At 40.0% G+C, this 18,125-nt stretch overlaps 1 protein-coding gene across 2 annotated transcripts; it reads right to left on the minus strand.

Moving 5' to 3' along the window:
* Positions 1-13,057: 13,057 nt before the first annotated feature.
* On the minus strand, positions 13,058-17,937 carry LOC122065143 (protein NRT1/ PTR FAMILY 4.2-like). 2 transcript variants are annotated; one of them, XM_042628950.1, is made up of 6 exons: positions 17,653-17,937; positions 17,419-17,492; positions 15,796-16,013; positions 14,596-15,000; positions 14,417-14,508; positions 13,058-13,904 (listed from the first exon to the last, which is right to left on the minus strand). In XM_042628950.1, the coding sequence occupies exons 2-6, from the start codon at positions 17,474-17,476 to the stop codon at positions 13,157-13,159; spliced, it is 1,521 nt and encodes a 506-aa protein (XP_042484884.1). In that variant the 5' UTR covers positions 17,477-17,492; positions 17,653-17,937; the 3' UTR covers positions 13,058-13,156. The 2 variants fall into 2 exon arrangements, with proteins under 2 accessions (XP_042484884.1, XP_042484883.1); XM_042628949.1 differs by having other exon boundaries at positions 17,378-17,492; positions 17,653-17,936.
* Positions 17,938-18,125: the final 188 nt, after the last annotated feature.

Consider the following 18,125-nt stretch of genomic DNA (forward strand, 5'->3'; position numbering starts at 1 on the left):
GCTGTTTGACCCACCTGAGAGGCCCCAAGCGTGATTTTTACTTTCAATTGGACCCAAAACGGACGTGTGACCTTCTTTTAGGATTCTAAACATGATCTTGTCGTTGGATCATATTAATCTTGATTCCAAAATGGTGAAATACTAACCCCGCTCACTCATGATAGGTTCACCAAATCTCACGCTTCTCGCATCGGATCTCACCCGTACCGAGCATGAGTCCTTGTACACTACAAGTAAGTGGGGAGAGGACATTTGGCCTTGTTTTAAGGCATTGTTTGGCATTCATTTGATTGTATCTAGTCTAGTCATACCATCATGAAAATACTATGTAGATTAGTCATCCTCACATTGTTATGCATGGGTGTTGTGTTTATTTTCTAAATGCCAAGTGATAATATGCTTCTGTGATGAATATAGACATCATTGTGCATAATGCATTAATAGACTAGATGCCATAGTCAGCTTGAAAACGAGTGCATTGGTGGCCCATGGTATGGGACGCGATGGCACTATGTAATCGTACTATTGTCCTATAAGAGCATGCGGTTTAGGATCATCATCTACCCGTGCTACGACCCTTCCCAGCAGGGGTTAAGGTGTTAGGTTACCATTTGGGGGGAAGCAGTGGTCGCGATTGTCGGGTCACTGTGGAGGTTAGACATTACGCCCGGCTGGTCATTAGGACAGTCGGCAACCCCGGTGGTATATTCAAGAGGGACAATCGTACTGCTTTTAAATTACTGGAGTCAGCACCTTTAATTTTCAGTCATTTACTTTATGTTGAGAGCCGGTGGTCGGCATGTTTTTATTTTTCCAAGTACTCATGGTGGGCCTTCTCCGACAACCCTATGGGCGTATCGTGGGATGGGGTTCGCGGCTTGTACCCGGAGTATACACGCACTATGGTTGTAGTAGCACTAAAGCAAAGACTTAGTAATGTTGCTTAGGTGGATGTGATTTAAAATGTATTGCATAGCATATAGTGCAAATGGTTGTGATTTGTTGTGTGGACTACTGTGTGGTCCATCTTTCCACTTACTGAACTAGTGAGCTCATCCCACGTGTGCACCTCTTTTAGATGATTTTGCAGGTCATCCATCTGAAGAGCACGGGGCGGGTCCCACAGTTGAGTTCCCTGAAGAGGACTGGTGGGCCCCTGAGGAGTTAGAGCACGGCATTGATTGCTCGTGCGAGAGTTGTGCTGCGGGACCGCAGTTCTGATGCCGAGATGAGCTCTACCTTCTGATACGGAGTTGAGCTCCACTTGTGATGCCGAGCTGAGCTCTACCTTGTGATGCCGAGCTGGGCTCAACCTTTAATACCGAGCTGAGCTCTAGGCTTTGATACCGAGCCGAGCTGTATACTCTGATTTTTGGATGATTTCTTTTATGTACTTGATATGTGAATTGTACTCTTATTGTGTAAATATCATGCCTTCGGGCCCACATGTATTTAACTATTGTATCACAATTCGGGTATCAAGTACTATGGGAATATCCACAGGTAAACCAAGTCTTCTGCTGAACTGATGAACTCTTTCTTAGTTGTGTGTATGCTGTGGTGGAATACTGTATCAGATGATCCTGGAAGGTTTGGGTTAACCGGTGTTAACCCGATCACTGGCCCGGTTCTGTGTGAACGGGGTGTGACACAATGTCTCTTCAGTGACCTCCGAATAGGATGGATATTCACCTGGTAGCCTTCTTTCGGGATCTTTGAGAGGTAGGCTCTTGGGATTGGGGCGGGGCCGCCTTTGCATACCTTTTACAAACCCTAGACCTATTATCATATAGAGATCGAGGTCTCAAGGGAGCGGGCTACATCCTCCAAGTGATTTTCATTCTTGTACTCATTTCTCTTTATTTGGTTGCATTTCTTTACTTTGATCTTTTCAATCAGCCCTGGTGCTTTGAGCACCTGGAGATTATAGATCCCAGACTAAGGGATCCTCAAGCATTGTCCTTTTCCATAGCTACAAGGTGGGGAGACAATCGGGTACGCAGGGGCTGGCGCTTTCCTCCAGGGACCATTGGTCATTCTCTTCTGAACAACCTTACTAAGGTATGCAGCATTTGTCATTGAATTTCCTTCTGTCCTGTGCTGTACTTACATCTTCTTGGAATTTTTGGTCACTTGGAGGTTGTTTCATCCTCTCACATTCCCAAACCTTGATGAAGCTGGTTCGGCCAGATACTTATCTGAGAATCGGGTCCTGTTTAGGGGCATATGGGGACATGCCTGGTACTTAGGAGAGAGAGTCATACCCCAATGGTCTGATTTCGGGTCATGCCTGTCTCCCTGTCTCCCTCCTCCCACAATGCATTGTCCGAAGCACATCCCTGCTAACCAGATTGAGAGCTTGGCTGATGGAGTATGGGATGATTCATTCCTCGACTGGGATAGGGACTACAAAGCCTTCCTAGAGCTCAATTTCTTTTTGTTTTGGTCTTGACTAATGTTCTTTTAGGGGAGAACGTGACATGTAGATCTCTCTACTGTTCAGTCACACGTCAGTGCTGCTGGTCCTTCGCACACTGGACCCTCTACTAGTGTGGGTGGGTCTCTCAAGATAGCCACCATCCCCTTCTATGGCTTCCCAAGTTGGTGGTACCCCAACGCAGCCAACCCTAGCCTCCCTCATCTCCTTGAGCGGAGAACAGATGTAGATGCTTCCCTTGGACTGCCCATTCCTTATGACTATATGAGTATCTGACTATTCCTCAATTGACTCTTGATCTCCTTTGGCTGACATGCTCTTTCTCAGGTGTCTCCGGTAGTCTATTCGGAGATCAAGAGGATGCATTATGGCTTGTGTGAGGTGATGATCGCCAAGGTATTTTCTACCTCTTTCTTTTTTCTTTTTTCCCTTCTTCTTTCATTATTCTTCTTCTTGATCCTCTCCTATATTTCTTAGGATGGAAGAATTGTTGCCTTGGAGAGCCAAGTCAACTCCAACCAACAGGAGAATGCCTAGTAGTAGGCACTGATTCAGGATTTGACCTAGAGGCTAGAGGATACTGGAGTCACACCCATGAGCTCCCCGGTATTCCAAGAGGGTGATTCAGAGTATGGTTTAGATGACGACTTTACTTCTTAGGGACCTATTCATGTAGTTCTTGCAAGCACAATGTATATTTTTTTTTTCTTTTCCCTCCCCTTGTTTGTTCACTTTTTTTTTTTTTTAGCATTTTATGGATGGAAACCTATCTTTGGCACAAAGAAAATATTTTCTTTTTGTTTTTGTTTATGGTTTGAAATGTTTAGGCATAATCAATTCCACAACTCAAGTCATGTTTAGAATAATCAGAATAACACAAAAATCTAAATTTTTCCTCTTTCTATTACCAAGTGAATTATATGGGAAGGGACACAACTTTCCTACCATAGACAAGATAGGTGAGTAACCGCTACTTTCTATCTTTAAATCAGACACTTCGGGATCGGCTTTTGAATTGACCACTTGCTTGACATTAGGGTTAAGTTCTTCAATCTGCCCCTGAGTGTCTGGGCAGTGTTTTGCTCCGGTTGGCGCTTTTGATACCTCATGTTGGGGTTCCAACCCTTCTTTGTCGATTTGTTGTATCATGATGACTGACACTGGTGTACCTTCTTTCCTTCCCCTTTGTTCTTTATGGGTCTGGAGGCGTGACAGTTATAACCCTTCTCTTCGGATGGCAGCCTGCTACCTTTGCTATCTTCTTCTCTAGGTTCTAGTCATGCCCACTGTTAATTAAAATGGGAACGGAAAAAAAATAGAAACGTACGATACGGGTTTTAAACAGATAAAAACAATGAACGGTACGGTAAAAAAAAGGGTAAAAAAAGTAGGAAATGGCAAACGAACGGTACGAGTATTAAATGTGTAGTTTTCAAAAAAACGAACCCAAAAAAATGGTAGTATACTCATGCAATTTGAGAGATTATTACCTATATACATGCATCTAATGTTCCAAAAGCTCTGGGAGTCCCAAGATAAAATAGCCCAATGGGCTGCAAAAAAATGAGAATTTCGTAGCTTTAGCTTCTCCTTACTCAATGGGCTATAAGAAGATGATATTTTTTTCCTATAGATAGTATGGAAGTTAAAAACCAAAAACCAAGTACCATATTGTCTTCACTCTTCACTTTCACTGATAGGGTTTTTTTTTTTTTTAATTAATTAATTTTTTAATAAAATTCCTATTTTACCCTTAAAAAATGGATACGTGTTTAAAACAGCCATTTAAAACGCATTTAAAATGGATTCTTTTGCCGTTTCTATTTTTTTCGTATTGTATAATAGCATATAGGAAAACGCATTTTAAATAGCAAAAAAACGCAACCGCATTTAAAACGCGTTTTAACTAACAGTGGTCATGCCTTGTCCTTCATCAAAAGGGAACTTGGGATTCCTGGCCATACGCCAATGATGATTATGATCAACCTTTGGCGGTACCATCTGTATATATGGGCTTCTTGGTCATCTTTCATTCCCGATCCCATGGGTTTGGAGACGGTCTTGAAGAGGTCCCTTACCTAGAGAAAGCTTTAGGTGTTCCCTGATCAGGATCCTCTCTTTTCTGGTCTTAGAAATGGAGAATGTTCCATCCTATCCTTTACTGACCCACGTCTCTTTTCGACTTGTCTTTCATGAGGCCATTGTTCGAGTTTCAAGTCACGTCCAAAATCCAGTCTCCTTTTCGTGTCTAGTCTTAGTCAGACTCTTTTAGGGTTGTAACAAGTTTCTTTGGGCGAACCAACAGATTGGGTCATGTGGTCAACGTCCGACCATTTGCCCTTAGGGGCTAGCTTAGGACTTCAAAGGTCTTTGGTCTGCCCTTGTGTTGAATAAGAGGCTTCATCAATCAATCATTTGCAATGGCGTCAAACACTTCATTATAACCTTTCTCCTTATTATGAGCCTAAGTTTCCTGATCTTTCTTCCTGCCTTTGCATTTGCAGGTCTTTTAGATCTTTCAACAAGATTAATGGCCCATTTAATGGCCTACTTTGTTCTGATACAACCTTTTTGCCTTGGTCATCTCTCAGATCGATCTTTGGCCTCGGGCTCGTCCTTGGAGGCCGTAACTCAACAACATCGACCGATTTGGCTAAAGCTAGGTAGGAAGTGTGGTCTGAAACTCGATCTTTCCCTTCTAGGGACTGCTTATGGTCGTGACAATAGGCCTGAGAGATCCGCATTCACTATGTTGACCATAGGGAACAAGTCTTCGTCAACCATCATTACTCCCTTGTTCTTCTTTGGGAATTTCAACCGACCATCATTTATAACCTTCTGTATGGTATTACGTAAGACAATACAACTATTAGTAAGTGGGAATATGTATTATGCCATTTACAATATTTCTGATCATTGAGGTTAGCAGTTGGAGGTATTTGGTGTTCCTCCAATAACATGATCTATTTATCCCTTAACAGCTAGTTAAATATAACCTTAGCCTTGGATGTGTCAAATGAATATCTCATGTTTAAGTCATAATTCCGTGGTTGAAAGGATTTTTGCGCGGTCGTTCTGTCTTGGGGCTTGGTCAGGAATTTGCAAACATAGGGTTTGCCTTCTACAATTTCGGCCAAGTCTATTTCACAGTTAATAGTATTGGTTGGTTTCTATTGGCCGGAATCCATGAGGGCTATGTTATATGTTGCACTTTTGCACGTATTTGCAATGGAAGGACACCTCTACTCTTCCTCTTTTAGGATCTACTCATAATAGGTACCCTGTGCCACCAACTGACTAAGGTCCGTGAACTCTTGGCTAACAAACCTCTTTCTTAACTCCAAAGACAATCTGCTAAGGGTCATCTTTGCGAATTCACCTTCTTGAAGGTTGATGACACAACGATGCTTTTCCACTTTAAATCTATTGACAAACTGGTCAACAGACTCATTGTTTTCCTGGTACATCCTTGCTAGATTGGACACTGATACCGTGGGCTCGGTCCTATAGAACTGGAGATAAAACTTATCTTCTATTTCCCCCTAATTCGGTATGGAATTGATAGGTAGATTACAATACCATGAGAAGGCTATCTTGATCAATGAATTAGGGAATAGCCTTAGTTTTATAAGGTCACCTACACCTACAGTCCCACACTGGACAGTGAAACGAACGATATGTTCCACTGTGAACATATTATTTTCTCCAGAAAACTTAGAGAATTCGGGTATTTTCAGGTTTCTTCCTATGTCAATCGTATCCAAGTACTCTGTATATGGCTTCCGGTACACAAGTCTCATGACTTGCTGAAAGGCAGGGTTGATTTGGTCTTGAATTACTCTAACCAATTCTTCTTCGTCAACCATCATGTGGTTACCCTAGGCCACTAATGGCTCTGGGACAGCAAAAGCAGAGTTCCTCTGACTATACTCCACGCGGTCAAACATTTTGTTTTATTACGAACCTACCCCTTAAGGGTCTAGCATGTTTTGGCATGTGGTAGTTGGCCTTTCCCCACTCCTACGACCTTGATGGCCCTGGCTACTAGTTTGGTAGGGATAGCCGCCCACAGGCTCGGCATTTGCCCCTGTTGTAACTGAGGTAGCAGGCGCATACCAAGAACCACTCACTCAGATATTAGTTGTTCCTGGGACTGTCGTACTAGTGCATACCATTAGCGTTGCTAGTATACAGGGTTATTGTATGTTACCTGTGGTCATTGGCTAGTTCCAACGCTCCCTTCTTGAATCGCGATCCCTACTTCAAGATTCTGTTCACCAAACCCTGGAGGGTTGCTAGAAGAAGCCATGTTGGGATTAGCCTGACCATTTAACATGGTGTGTGGCACCAGAGGTGCCATCATTTGATCAAGCTTGCAATTGAGTGTGTTATTCACTACTTGGGATACCCTTTGATATATGTCTTTGGCCGATGGCCACGATGCTGCTTGGACGGCCGTCTCTGCCTGCCTGGATATGTCCTCGGCCGTCATTAATGGCTGGTCAATAGAAGATTGTCCGACTTCTGGGTTTGGGCTAGAAGCTTCAGGGGGAGTTGGTGTTCGTTGCCTCTTGGAGCTTCTAGAGCTTCCCCTGGTTTGAACCACCATGTTGACGAGCATCCCACCGGGCATGCCAAAAAGATGTTGGCACGAAATCCTCCCCTATGCTACAATCAACTAACCGTATTAGTGAGTGCGAGGGCGTGCCAGAATCCTTCTTGATTAGATTCAATATTTAACCTGACTTCGATCAAGCGACTTGGGCTCTCCTCTTGCGCCGATAGCTCCAGGGACTTTCTAACTATCAAAACGTCTGAAGGATGAGGGTATAAACCGTGTTATATTCCTCAAAATGGGTTTTGAATACAAATCACTAGAGGTTAATGGATAGACTCTGTGGGTTGAGAATTCAAAGAAGTGAACGTAAGAGTTCTACTCTATCTCTAATTCTAAATACTGGAAAGAAAAAGCATAAAGTGAAATAAAGAGTTGCATTGTAGTTCGGTTTTATTTGATTTGTTGATTGTGTCCTTCCTTGGCCGGTTTTCTCTCCTTATATATCTTGAGAGTTAACCGATCCATCACCCATGCCGTTTGCCCACTTCTCCCATGAAGTGATTCCTTTAACATGTTGTCGCCATTTGTCCCATTAATATCCATCTTCATGAGCGTGCCTTAACCTTCCTTGTGTGCTGACCTTGCATTGTATTTGGGTAATGGACCGATACGGTCAGCCCATGTTTTTCCTTTTATACCCAATATTGCCCTTGCCACGTAATCAGGCGTATGTTTTGAAATTTTGGCACCAACACGAGCAACTACGTCTGTGTCGGGCATTCTATCAAAAACCTCAAAAACCTGGCGTGCAGCTACAATATCATGACAAGACCCACTGAAATCCATCAATGAAGTCTGAACATAAACATCAGAATTGAAACCCAATTTAAAAAGCTGACGATGAACCATCTTGCCTTCCTCAAAGTCGAGGAGCTCCGAGCATGCTTAGAAGACAAATGGGTAAGTGTAATTATTGGTTCGGAGCCGTGATTAACCATTTTGAGGTAGAAATGCAGGGCATCTTCGTAGGATTCACCATGGACGAAGCCCATGATCATAGTAATCCACAAGAAGAGATTTGGCTCAGGGACATGATCAAAGACACGAGTAGCATAAGAAAGTTTGTGAAAGGACAAGCACTGAGAGACAAGCTTAGTGGCGACGAAATTGTTTTGGTGGATGGAATTGCGGATAATGTAGGGGCGTGAATTTGGACCAATTGCTTGAAGGAGGTCCAGGTTTGGAGTAGTGAGAAGGCTTGATTTTCTAGTTGTCGCCTTGTGCTGGTGTTGCTTGGGTTGTTTCGGTGATGAATAACCGCTGCTTTACATGGCATCACTACCATCGAGGTTCGGTGTTGCTTTGGTTGGTTCGGGTTGTAAGACCTGGAACAGATGATTCATTTTTTTCTGGTTGCCGCCCAGGTGGTTGTCACAAGTCCCTCCGCGTCGTCGTTCATCGCCGTTGTCGCTGCTGCTGCCGTTGCAGCCGTGATCGTCGGTGCTCAGAATGATCACTGGTACTCCGAATGTGAAGGTATCGATTTGGTGTAAGGGTATATAGTATCTATCAATTTAGGGATGGAGACTTTTAGATGGGTAGTTTAAGTACTTCACATTTAATAAGGATATTTTGGTATTTAAAAAAAAATATAATAACTGACATCAGCATCTAAAGTATATTCCGTAACAGAGACTCATGGCAAGGGGTCTGAGTCTAATTTGGTATTACATAGGGGTGTCGCTGCAAATTTCTCTTTTTATAAACCCTCACCACCATTGTCTTTTATTAAATTTATTGGTTATCTTCTTTATTTTTATTTTTGTGTTGGGAACTGATTTTAAGCCTTTCCCCACCCTATGGGTTTGAGCTTGCCATAAGTTTTATAAAAACCTTTGTACTCTGAAGTTCCACTATAAACCTTGTCAAACCGCCTTAGTGGAATTTCTTTTCAAATTTTCTTTGGCCTTAATAGCCAATTGATATGCTTCATCTAGGGTGTTCAAATGGTGTAAAAAAAAATCATCTTGAATAGAAAGCTTTAAACTACTAATATCTAGCCATCAATGGATCATCTTTTTTTTTTTGGTAGGAGCCATCAATTGATCATCATTTTCATGTAAATTAAGTCAGCTTAAATATTTAAGAAACAGTTCGGTATAATCATTCACACTTTAGTTACTCATTTGTGGAAGACGATCAAATTTCTTATATAATGCTTGAGTAAATCAAAAGGGAGAGAAATTTTTCCTTTAATATCTCTTTCATATCAGTCCAATTATTAATTAGGTAGAGAACTCCCTTTTACGGCTTTGTTATCGCCACCAAAACAAAATATGACCCTGAAGTTTCCATTAATTCTTTTCATTTGAAAAGTTTCAATAGAAGTAATCCAATCAAATAGAGTTTGGGATTGAATTTACCATCAAAGTCATTTACATCCACCCGAATGCTGTTGTTGGGTTTTTTCAAAGCCCATGTCAACCATTTAATCACCCAAAAAATTTTGTGCAAGTGGTTGTTTAGATTGAACCAAAGTAGAAAGTTGGATCCATACATATTATTGAAGCCGGTGGAATGCTTATTGAAATGGTTGTAGAAAGCCAACAGAAAAAAAACTCTAATAATGAAATGGAAATAACAGAATATAAAGCAAAACGTTTTTTTGATATGCGATTAACAAAGAAATACGTTCTGCACTATATTCACAACTTGTTGGAGGTTGTCATTTGCTTGTCACAATTGATTTACTTCAACTTGCAATGCAATTTCTTGTAATATGTTTATATGTTGCTTTCCTTTCCTCTTCGCATTGTGAAAATGAACCAATTTTAACATCGGAGCCACTCTAATACCAAATGTAAGCCAAGCTTAAAAGGTGAAGATATAAATGGAAGAGAAAGAAAGCTACTTTTCACATGGAATAACACTACATATAGAAAGGGAAATGAAAATGGAAAAAATTGGAGCCATTGGAGGAGCTAAAAAACAAAGAAAAGAAAAAGAAATAGGAGCCATTGGAGCCTTGTAGGAATATTAATTAATTGCCAAGCTCACAGAAAGATTTCAAATAGAATTAAATGCTCTTTGACCATTGAAGGATTTCCATGGATTTCAGCTACCCACGCTGTTGGGCCTTAGAAGGTGGGCTGTACCAGTGGACAGTATGGACATCATCAGGTGGTTGAGTCAAGGCAATCAGGTTCGGTGGCCAATCGAGATGTTTCGGACCTAACTTTCAATTTCTTCATTGATTTTGATGTTGGATGTAACATAAGCCTTAAGGATACTTATTTTGTTTCGGTAGCTCATAGGTTATAGAACTCAAAATTTAGATATTACTGTTTTGGATGCTGTTACAAACTTTTATTTCTTAAACTTTTCTTTTCATTTTCATACAAATATTATTATTATTATTATTGTTGTTGTTGTTGTTGTTGTTGTTGTTGTTGTTGTTTAAGAGGGTTCTTTGAGCAAACAAGATACTCTACACCCTTTAAAATTGACTTTTTAATCAATATTTCTATCTTTTTAAAAATTAAAATAATAATTGATGTGAGAAGTTCTCAATTTTGAAATAACCTAGAGGAAGGGGGGAATAAGTTATACTAGAGGATTTAAAAATTCTTTCGATTTAAAGTTCCCCAAATGTGTGATTGAAAAATAAATGTGAAATATAAAAGATAACACAACCACAAGAGACACAAAGATTTTATAGTGGTTTAGCTCAATTGGAGTCTAGTCCACTCCTCTAAAGATCACATTGAGAGGTATCCACTAGTTCTTCCCTTTCAGTACAATAGGTGGGAGGAATCACTTTTACAACTCTTTTTCCAGGGTAAGAAGATCTTTTACATAATCTTATTTACAGGTAGAGAGTGACCTTTAATCTCTTTCAAGGATGAGAAAATCCTTACAGTCTCTTTACAGGATGAGAGGGTCCTTACAGACTCTTTTCAAGATGAGAGGGTCCTTACAAATCTCTTTAGAGGTAGAGAGAGACCTATACATTTGAGTAAGGATTTGATTATGCCAGGGATAATCAATATTATTATCCTGGGCATAAATATCAAAGTAAGTAAAAAAGAAAACATTTTTTTAAGATCTGTCATAAAGTTATACCAATTTGTTCTGATTTGGGCTTGTTGTTCAAGAAAACATTTGTTTTAAGATCTGTCATAAAGTTTTACAAATTTGTTCTGATTTGGGCTTGTTGTTCAAGATTAAAAGTTTTAAAGAACCAATCATCTTTTTGTTTGTTTTTGGGTGATTCAAAATCGGTTCTGAGAAATGGTTTGTCAATTTGATATTCATTATTAGTTTAAATCATGTAGACACCTGGGTCTTGTTCGAGTGGAGCTACTTCAAAAGGTGTTAGAGATTGGGGTTGGTTTTGGTTAGTGAGTGCTATGGACATGTCCGGATAAACATTAAAATGGACAAGACCATAACAAAGGCTGGTTTCGATGGCTCCTAGAAGGCAATCATCGAAGTCTAAAAATCTTTAGTCACAAAGGGCCAATAACATAGAAGTGTTAAGGCCTTCTCGATGAAGGGGTTTAATGGCCACCTGTATGAGGCCAACATGAACATAATTAAAATTATTTTTGAGATGGTCTTGTAAAGACCTTGGATCAAAAAGAGTAATTTCTTGAGTTTCATTTGTAAAATTTATAGTTTGTTCAACAATTTTGATGGTTTCAAAATATGTTTGCCAGTCATTTTGGTAAACTTCTTTTTGAGAAATTTTTGGCATATCCCAATTTTGAAGTCTTTTGTCTATGTTCATTATTTGTTCATCATAATGGAGCACATTAGAACTTGTGCTCGCCTCACTTGCCGATCTCATCGACATGGAGCGGGATAGACGATTCATTGTTTGAGATATCTTAAGCTAGGGGTAACCTTCTAGATCTAATCATTTGAAGGGGTATTTCTAACTTAATTTGGGCACAAACATGGTCTTACACTCTCTTCTGCCACTCCTTTCAAAAGTCCAAAGGCTTATACATTGTCAAAAACTAAAAAATAACATGGTTACTCAAAAGAAAAGAAATCTGCGAAACCAAATAAGCCGAATTCACCACCACCGTGGCTCTGATATCAAGTAACAGGATCGATCTACACCAAAATCCAGGGAAATAGGGTTCTCCTGGTTCTGTATGGTGAGAAGAACGAGACCGGTGCAATACCGTACTCTGATCCAACATGGAGACTAACACTAAGATAGGTGTGATACCTTACTTAAAACTAATTCGTGAAGAATTAAAATAAACAAATAAAAGAAGCAAGACTATGAACTCAAAATAAGAACAGAAAATAAAAGTTGTTTAACTAGATTTATTTTTCAGAATCAAGAAGCACGACTGTAGGCTTTGATCTGAAGATAAAACAGGAAGCAAGCTGTATGTAAAATGAAATGTAAGAAATAATGATGCAATTTGTAAATAAACTTTACTAATATTTGAAGATCTTTGTTACAAAGGCTTGGGTAGGCTTGGGTCGGAGGATTTGAGAAGAAGAAGGATGTGTTGATCTTAGTGGAAGCTTTGAAGTTTGTTGGTGCTAACCTCTGAGGGCGATCTATATATACATATATATATATATATATATAATTTCGTATTTCAAGGAGAAATGTTTGAAAAAATAAATCTCTTGAATTAAGGAAACTAAATAAAAAAGACCTGCTGGGACAAAGAGATCTTGAATCAGTTCTGCTAAAGCAATAAACAGATCTTGAAGGAGATTGTATTAGACTATCAAAAATGTACAAAGAAAACTTTGTGGACTGTCCAGAAAGCTAACCCATGACATACATCTCAATTAAGGAGATAAGAGAGGAATTGCTATGACGCCAAAGTGCAATTTCCTACCAATAAGGAAAATGATGTTGGTTCTTGTCCTAGATTTTGCGTGTTATTTCTTTTTCTTCTTGTTGATGGCAATGCTGAAGGTGTGGGAGAATCAAACCTCGTCTAGCTTCTTGTTTGGAGTGTCTGGTTCTCTTTAGTTTGTTTGTTGTACTTCTGTTCCTTCTTTGCGTTTTTTTAATACAAATGATCTTTTAATGGGAAAAAAAAAGAGATAAATTTCTTAATTACATGAAGTTATAAATGCCACAATGTACCAAACTAATATATTTTTGCTCCATAAAACTAACCTCAAAACCGTTTGGCCCAATACACATAGTTAAGGAAATTGACAAAATTAAGAACACAGAGAAGGGTGTAGAACAGGTCCAAACGGTTTTCATTCAGAGTAATCCCTCCCAACCACGCCTTGCCCAAGGATCCAGTCACTGAGTTAGTGACCCAGACAAGTACAGAGCTCAGGAAATAACCCATGGAGGTGGAACACCAAGCCAATGCAGTGCACATACTTCTCATGCTATCAGGTGCCTCGGAGTAGAAGAACTCTAACATCCCACCAAGTGTGAGAAAGTCAGAGAAAACAAGTAAAAGGAACTGGAACACAAGCCAGTAGACTCTAAGCTCAACTTTATCATATACAGCAGCTTCACGTCTCTTGGCTTCTACTATAGCAGCCACGGCCATTGCTACAGATGCCAACACAAGCCCGAAACCAATCCGCCTGAGTGGTTCGAATGGGTTCTTCTCAGAGAACTTCTTAGACTTAGATAATTTTCCTGCTAAATGCTCGTATAAGGGGATGGAGGAAAGCATGATTATCAATGGAGGCGCCACTAGGGATGGTGTCGGTATCTCGAAGTGATTGAATAGTCTCTTGTTCATGAGGACTCCTTGTTGCACAGAGAAGGTTTGAACCTGGGCTAGGCAGCAATTCATCATGATTGTGCTTAGAAAGATTGGTAGGAGGCCAAGGAAAGTCTTGGTTTCTTCAACTTGGCCAGGACTGATAGTGTCATCCATTATTGCTCTATTTAGAAACCTGCACCACAAGTTATGAGTAATGGATTCCTTAGTAAATGGGCCATCTAAGATCAGTTTCCGATGTGGGGAGAGGAGTTACTCTTTCCACATGGGTCCCATCGCTCAAGGGGTAGTCAGATCATAACTCAAAGCATTTAATGCATCATTTGACTCAAGGTCTGATTGCCAATCAGATGGATCATTTATCAAATCCTCATGGCCCAAAAGAGTTGCGAGTTGTTTATCAAAATTAAATTTCAAGTTTCATTATAAAGAGAATAGGAGAATGGATGGTGAAAGAAGTGCTAGATTTCAGTTCATATAGTCTTTCTAGTCATTAGTGAAAGAGTGGATCCACTCTCCCTGCTGATGGTCATGCCAAAGGTCGGGGAGTGATACCAGTTGTTTTTTTGTATCTGATTTCTTGGATCCCAACTTGTAGATCCTTTGTCTCTCTTTCTTCTTTTTAATATAAATGATTCTTTAACGAATAAAAGAAAAAAGAAAGAAATAGGAGGATGGAAGGCTTGCCTAAACTTGTTACTGGATCTCCCACCAAAACCATTCTCAGTAATCATCTCTTGGGATGGTGTTTTCCAGTTCCGTGCTGTAGATGCAACAACCTAAATAAATAAAGAAAGCAAATTAAAAGAGAAAAAAAAAAAAGGACCTCTTTCATGGACAAATTAAGGTAAGTAGTGTGATTTTACCTTAAAAATCCTGCTTAATGAACTCCCAGTTGGACGTGTATGTCTATAAAATGGGAGTCCAGCGACGAAAATGCAGAGAGCGGCGGAGAAGATAATGATACCAATCGTGAAACTCCATTTCCAGCCTTTGTTATCTTCAACCCAAACCATAATAGTGGATGCTAGTATGCCACCCATAGCGACGGAAAAGAAGAACCAATTGAAGAAGGCATTCATGAGCCTCTTGTTGGTATGATCAAGTTGGTTGGCACCGTGTGCCGGCAATGCAGCCTTTATCCCGCCCACCCCTGTGGCCATTGTATAGAGCCCACCGTAAAGCATTGCTGCTTCGGATGTCGACGGCGTTCTTCCCATGGCCGGCTGGAACCTTGCGTATTGAGCTTGGACCGTAAGTGTGGCTAGTCCCTGTGCCAATGGGTACACTAATTTCCTTTATTCACAATAATATACAAGTAGATATAAATGGTTAAATAGTCATCATTTGCATCCCCATATGGTATGTGACATCCTCGCATGGGATCTCAGATATAAACTATATATAAATCTTTGCACACTTGAGACGATTTACGATGCTCAGTGGAGTTATTGCCTGAGGGCTGGTCACTTGATCAAATCCTCTCAAGTGCATCGGTGTTTGATTGGCACCAATTTCCTTGCTTTCCAAGAAGTTTGGTCATGGAACCAAAAAACCAAAACCTACAAGTCGGGAGGTCGGATAGTGAGATCCCATTTGGATCCTCTCTCCACCACATGGGATCTTACTATCCATGGTGTATTAGACCACGAGTCAATAGTGCATTAATTGCTCAGACTTGTGGTGATACAGATTCATTTGCATGATGCACCAATGGTCTATAAATCCAGACAACAGGGCAATATTTAGGATTTCGAATCCCTTCCCCTACATGTAACCACCCCATGCTTGTAGTCCACACCCCATGGATGATATGAAATGGAATGGGATGGTTACTTGCAGGGGACATGAACCTTTCTAAATATTTGGTCATCAAGGAGTTGGTTCCATTGTTCCAGTTTGATCTGGTTTGCTGGTTCAACCCACAACAAGCCCGATTGAAGGTTCTACTAGTTGGTTCCAATTTGATCATTGGGTACGTAGTGATCTTCTTGGTGTGTTTCTGATTGGGACTATGGAACATGGAATTACGTTGAAGAAAATAATAAAATGGGAATACAACTTACCAGTAGCTCTATTGTACCGAAGAGGATGAAGGCCCAAAACTTTGGAATGAAGGAGTCTGAGATAAAACCACCAAATATTGTGAGGAGGAAAGATGTTCCCATAAAATTTGTGACCATGTTTGCAGCCTGTGCGAGCGGGTAATGCATCGAAGCCTTAAAATATGAAACGAAGTTTGCGGCATTTGATAAGAACACCATGTTTTCCAATACCTCTACAACTGCATACAGATTAGAGTGACTATATTAATCAGAAGAGGAATCCAATTAATTCCATTTTACCAATATATATATATATATATAACTATTAATTTGAGAATTTTGATCAATTACAAGGAGCAGCGGAAACTTGGCTGCAACCCTTGGTACTAGTCAAGGGAATGGAATCTCAAGGGTAGGGGTGGAGAAATTCACCCAAAGTGGATATTTTCAAACCTGCCACTGGGATTCCATTCCCTTGGCTGCAACCCAGGTAGCAGCGAATTTTTTTCCAAAGGAGATGAAAGAAATTTGTGATATCTTCAATTGTAACAAAAAAAAAAAAATGTTCTAATTAAAAGCCATTACTTGGCTTCTCAAGCTTTGCGAGTCTGAGGCTTTTTTTTTTTTTTTTTTTGGGTATGTCGAGTCTAAATCTAATGGCTATCTGTACACATGCTTATCACAGTCGGTAAATTATTTTTGTCATAGAAACAAAAGGTATTACCGCTGCTATACATTTAGTGGCAATTTTCTACTATACCATTGCCATTTATGGATATAAAGCAGCCGTTTAATTATTACGTTGCTATTTAGATATATTCAATGGTGATTTTTATTTTATTTTTTTACATCATTGATATTTAGAGCTTATTTTCATTAAAAAAAAATATATATATATATATATATAAAGATACACGAGAAAATATTATTTTAATAAGAGATAAGCCATAAACTTAGACCCCTAAAGGGAGTGTTAAGCTCAATGTAGTTGAACACCACTACAATTAATCAGGTTTACGAACGAGAACATTCTCGTATGTTCCTGGTATGTGAATTTGAAATCTATTAAATGAAGAGAGAGAAAGCACGGATCAGAGATCTACAAGATTATTCTGGTATGTAAACCTTTTCTGCTCTCATTATTCATGATTGAAGTCCAAAAGGCAGAAGGGGGGTCGGCTTATTGCGGCAACAAAGAAGGGGAAGGACAGTGAGAGAGGAGGGGGGGGGGGGGGTGGATGCAGAGAGAGGGGTATTGTGGGAGCAAGGGTTAGAGGGGGAGAGAAGCGGGTGGGTTTGAGGTCTGATTGCGAGGTGGAATGCATTGTACATGCTTGAGCCCAAGACCACATCCCTACCTGGGCTTTGGCCCCTCCATTGATCCATACACCCCCAAACCCAATGAAAGACTACAATCATGGTTTTAAGATTGAGAATTGGATCCAGGAATCGGATGTGACCGACCATGATGTTTTTGGCTGATTCCGACCAATTCCATCCAATTGGATTCCCCTGTTTTCTTGAAAGTTTGGCTACAGTTCCTGTTATACAGAAATAACATGGCAAACACAGTAGTGCATGTTGACAAGAAACAACTAATTACCGCAAATGAAAACAGCAGCTTTAACCCCACCCAGTCCCAACCTTGTTGATTGCACGCTTCTACCTCTCCAATCAACGTACTCATCATCTTTCTCACCATTATTCCTCTCTGGTTCCTGCTTTACACAGAAAAAAAAAAAAAAGATTATTTATTTTTTTTTTTTTTTTTTTTCAATAGAAGGCTTAGTATTTTCACATTTTTTGACAACGATGAAGAAGAAGATGATGAGAGAGAGAGAGAGAGAGAGAGAGAGAGAGAGAGATGGAGAAGCATACCATTGACACCACCAAGGTGAGTTTCAGTTCACTGTGTACGATGGTAAGTGAATGGCACAATATCTAAAGAGCCAAAGAGGGATAAGGGCCAAGAGCCATAGAGGGTTCTCTCTAAAAAGGTAAAAATCTGGAAGAGAAGTAAATGAAAAGATTTGGTGAAAAAATTTATGGTGTTAATCTCTTAAGAAAAAGATGGAAGAAGAGAATAGAAGGATGGATGAGTTGAGGCAGATTCAGTGATTCCACAGAGAAGATGGGCTGGCTCGCACTTTGTTTTTCTGTTTTGATTGATGGTTTTCATTTATTTCCGTTGCTACTTACAGTTTTAAATGCGTGACAAGGCACCCAAGTTCTTTTTTTCTTGTGTTGGGGGAGGGGGGGTCCATTTGGATCTTTAATTGGGCGATACACACAATCCATGCAATTAATAGTTTCTCAATATCAGGTGTACGATGAAGTGGATTTCTTTTGGG

The sequence above is a fragment of the Macadamia integrifolia genome, unplaced genomic scaffold (genome assembly GCF_013358625.1).
Source record: "Macadamia integrifolia cultivar HAES 741 unplaced genomic scaffold, SCU_Mint_v3 scaffold1900, whole genome shotgun sequence".
NCBI lineage: Eukaryota > Viridiplantae > Streptophyta > Magnoliopsida > Proteales > Proteaceae > Macadamia > Macadamia integrifolia.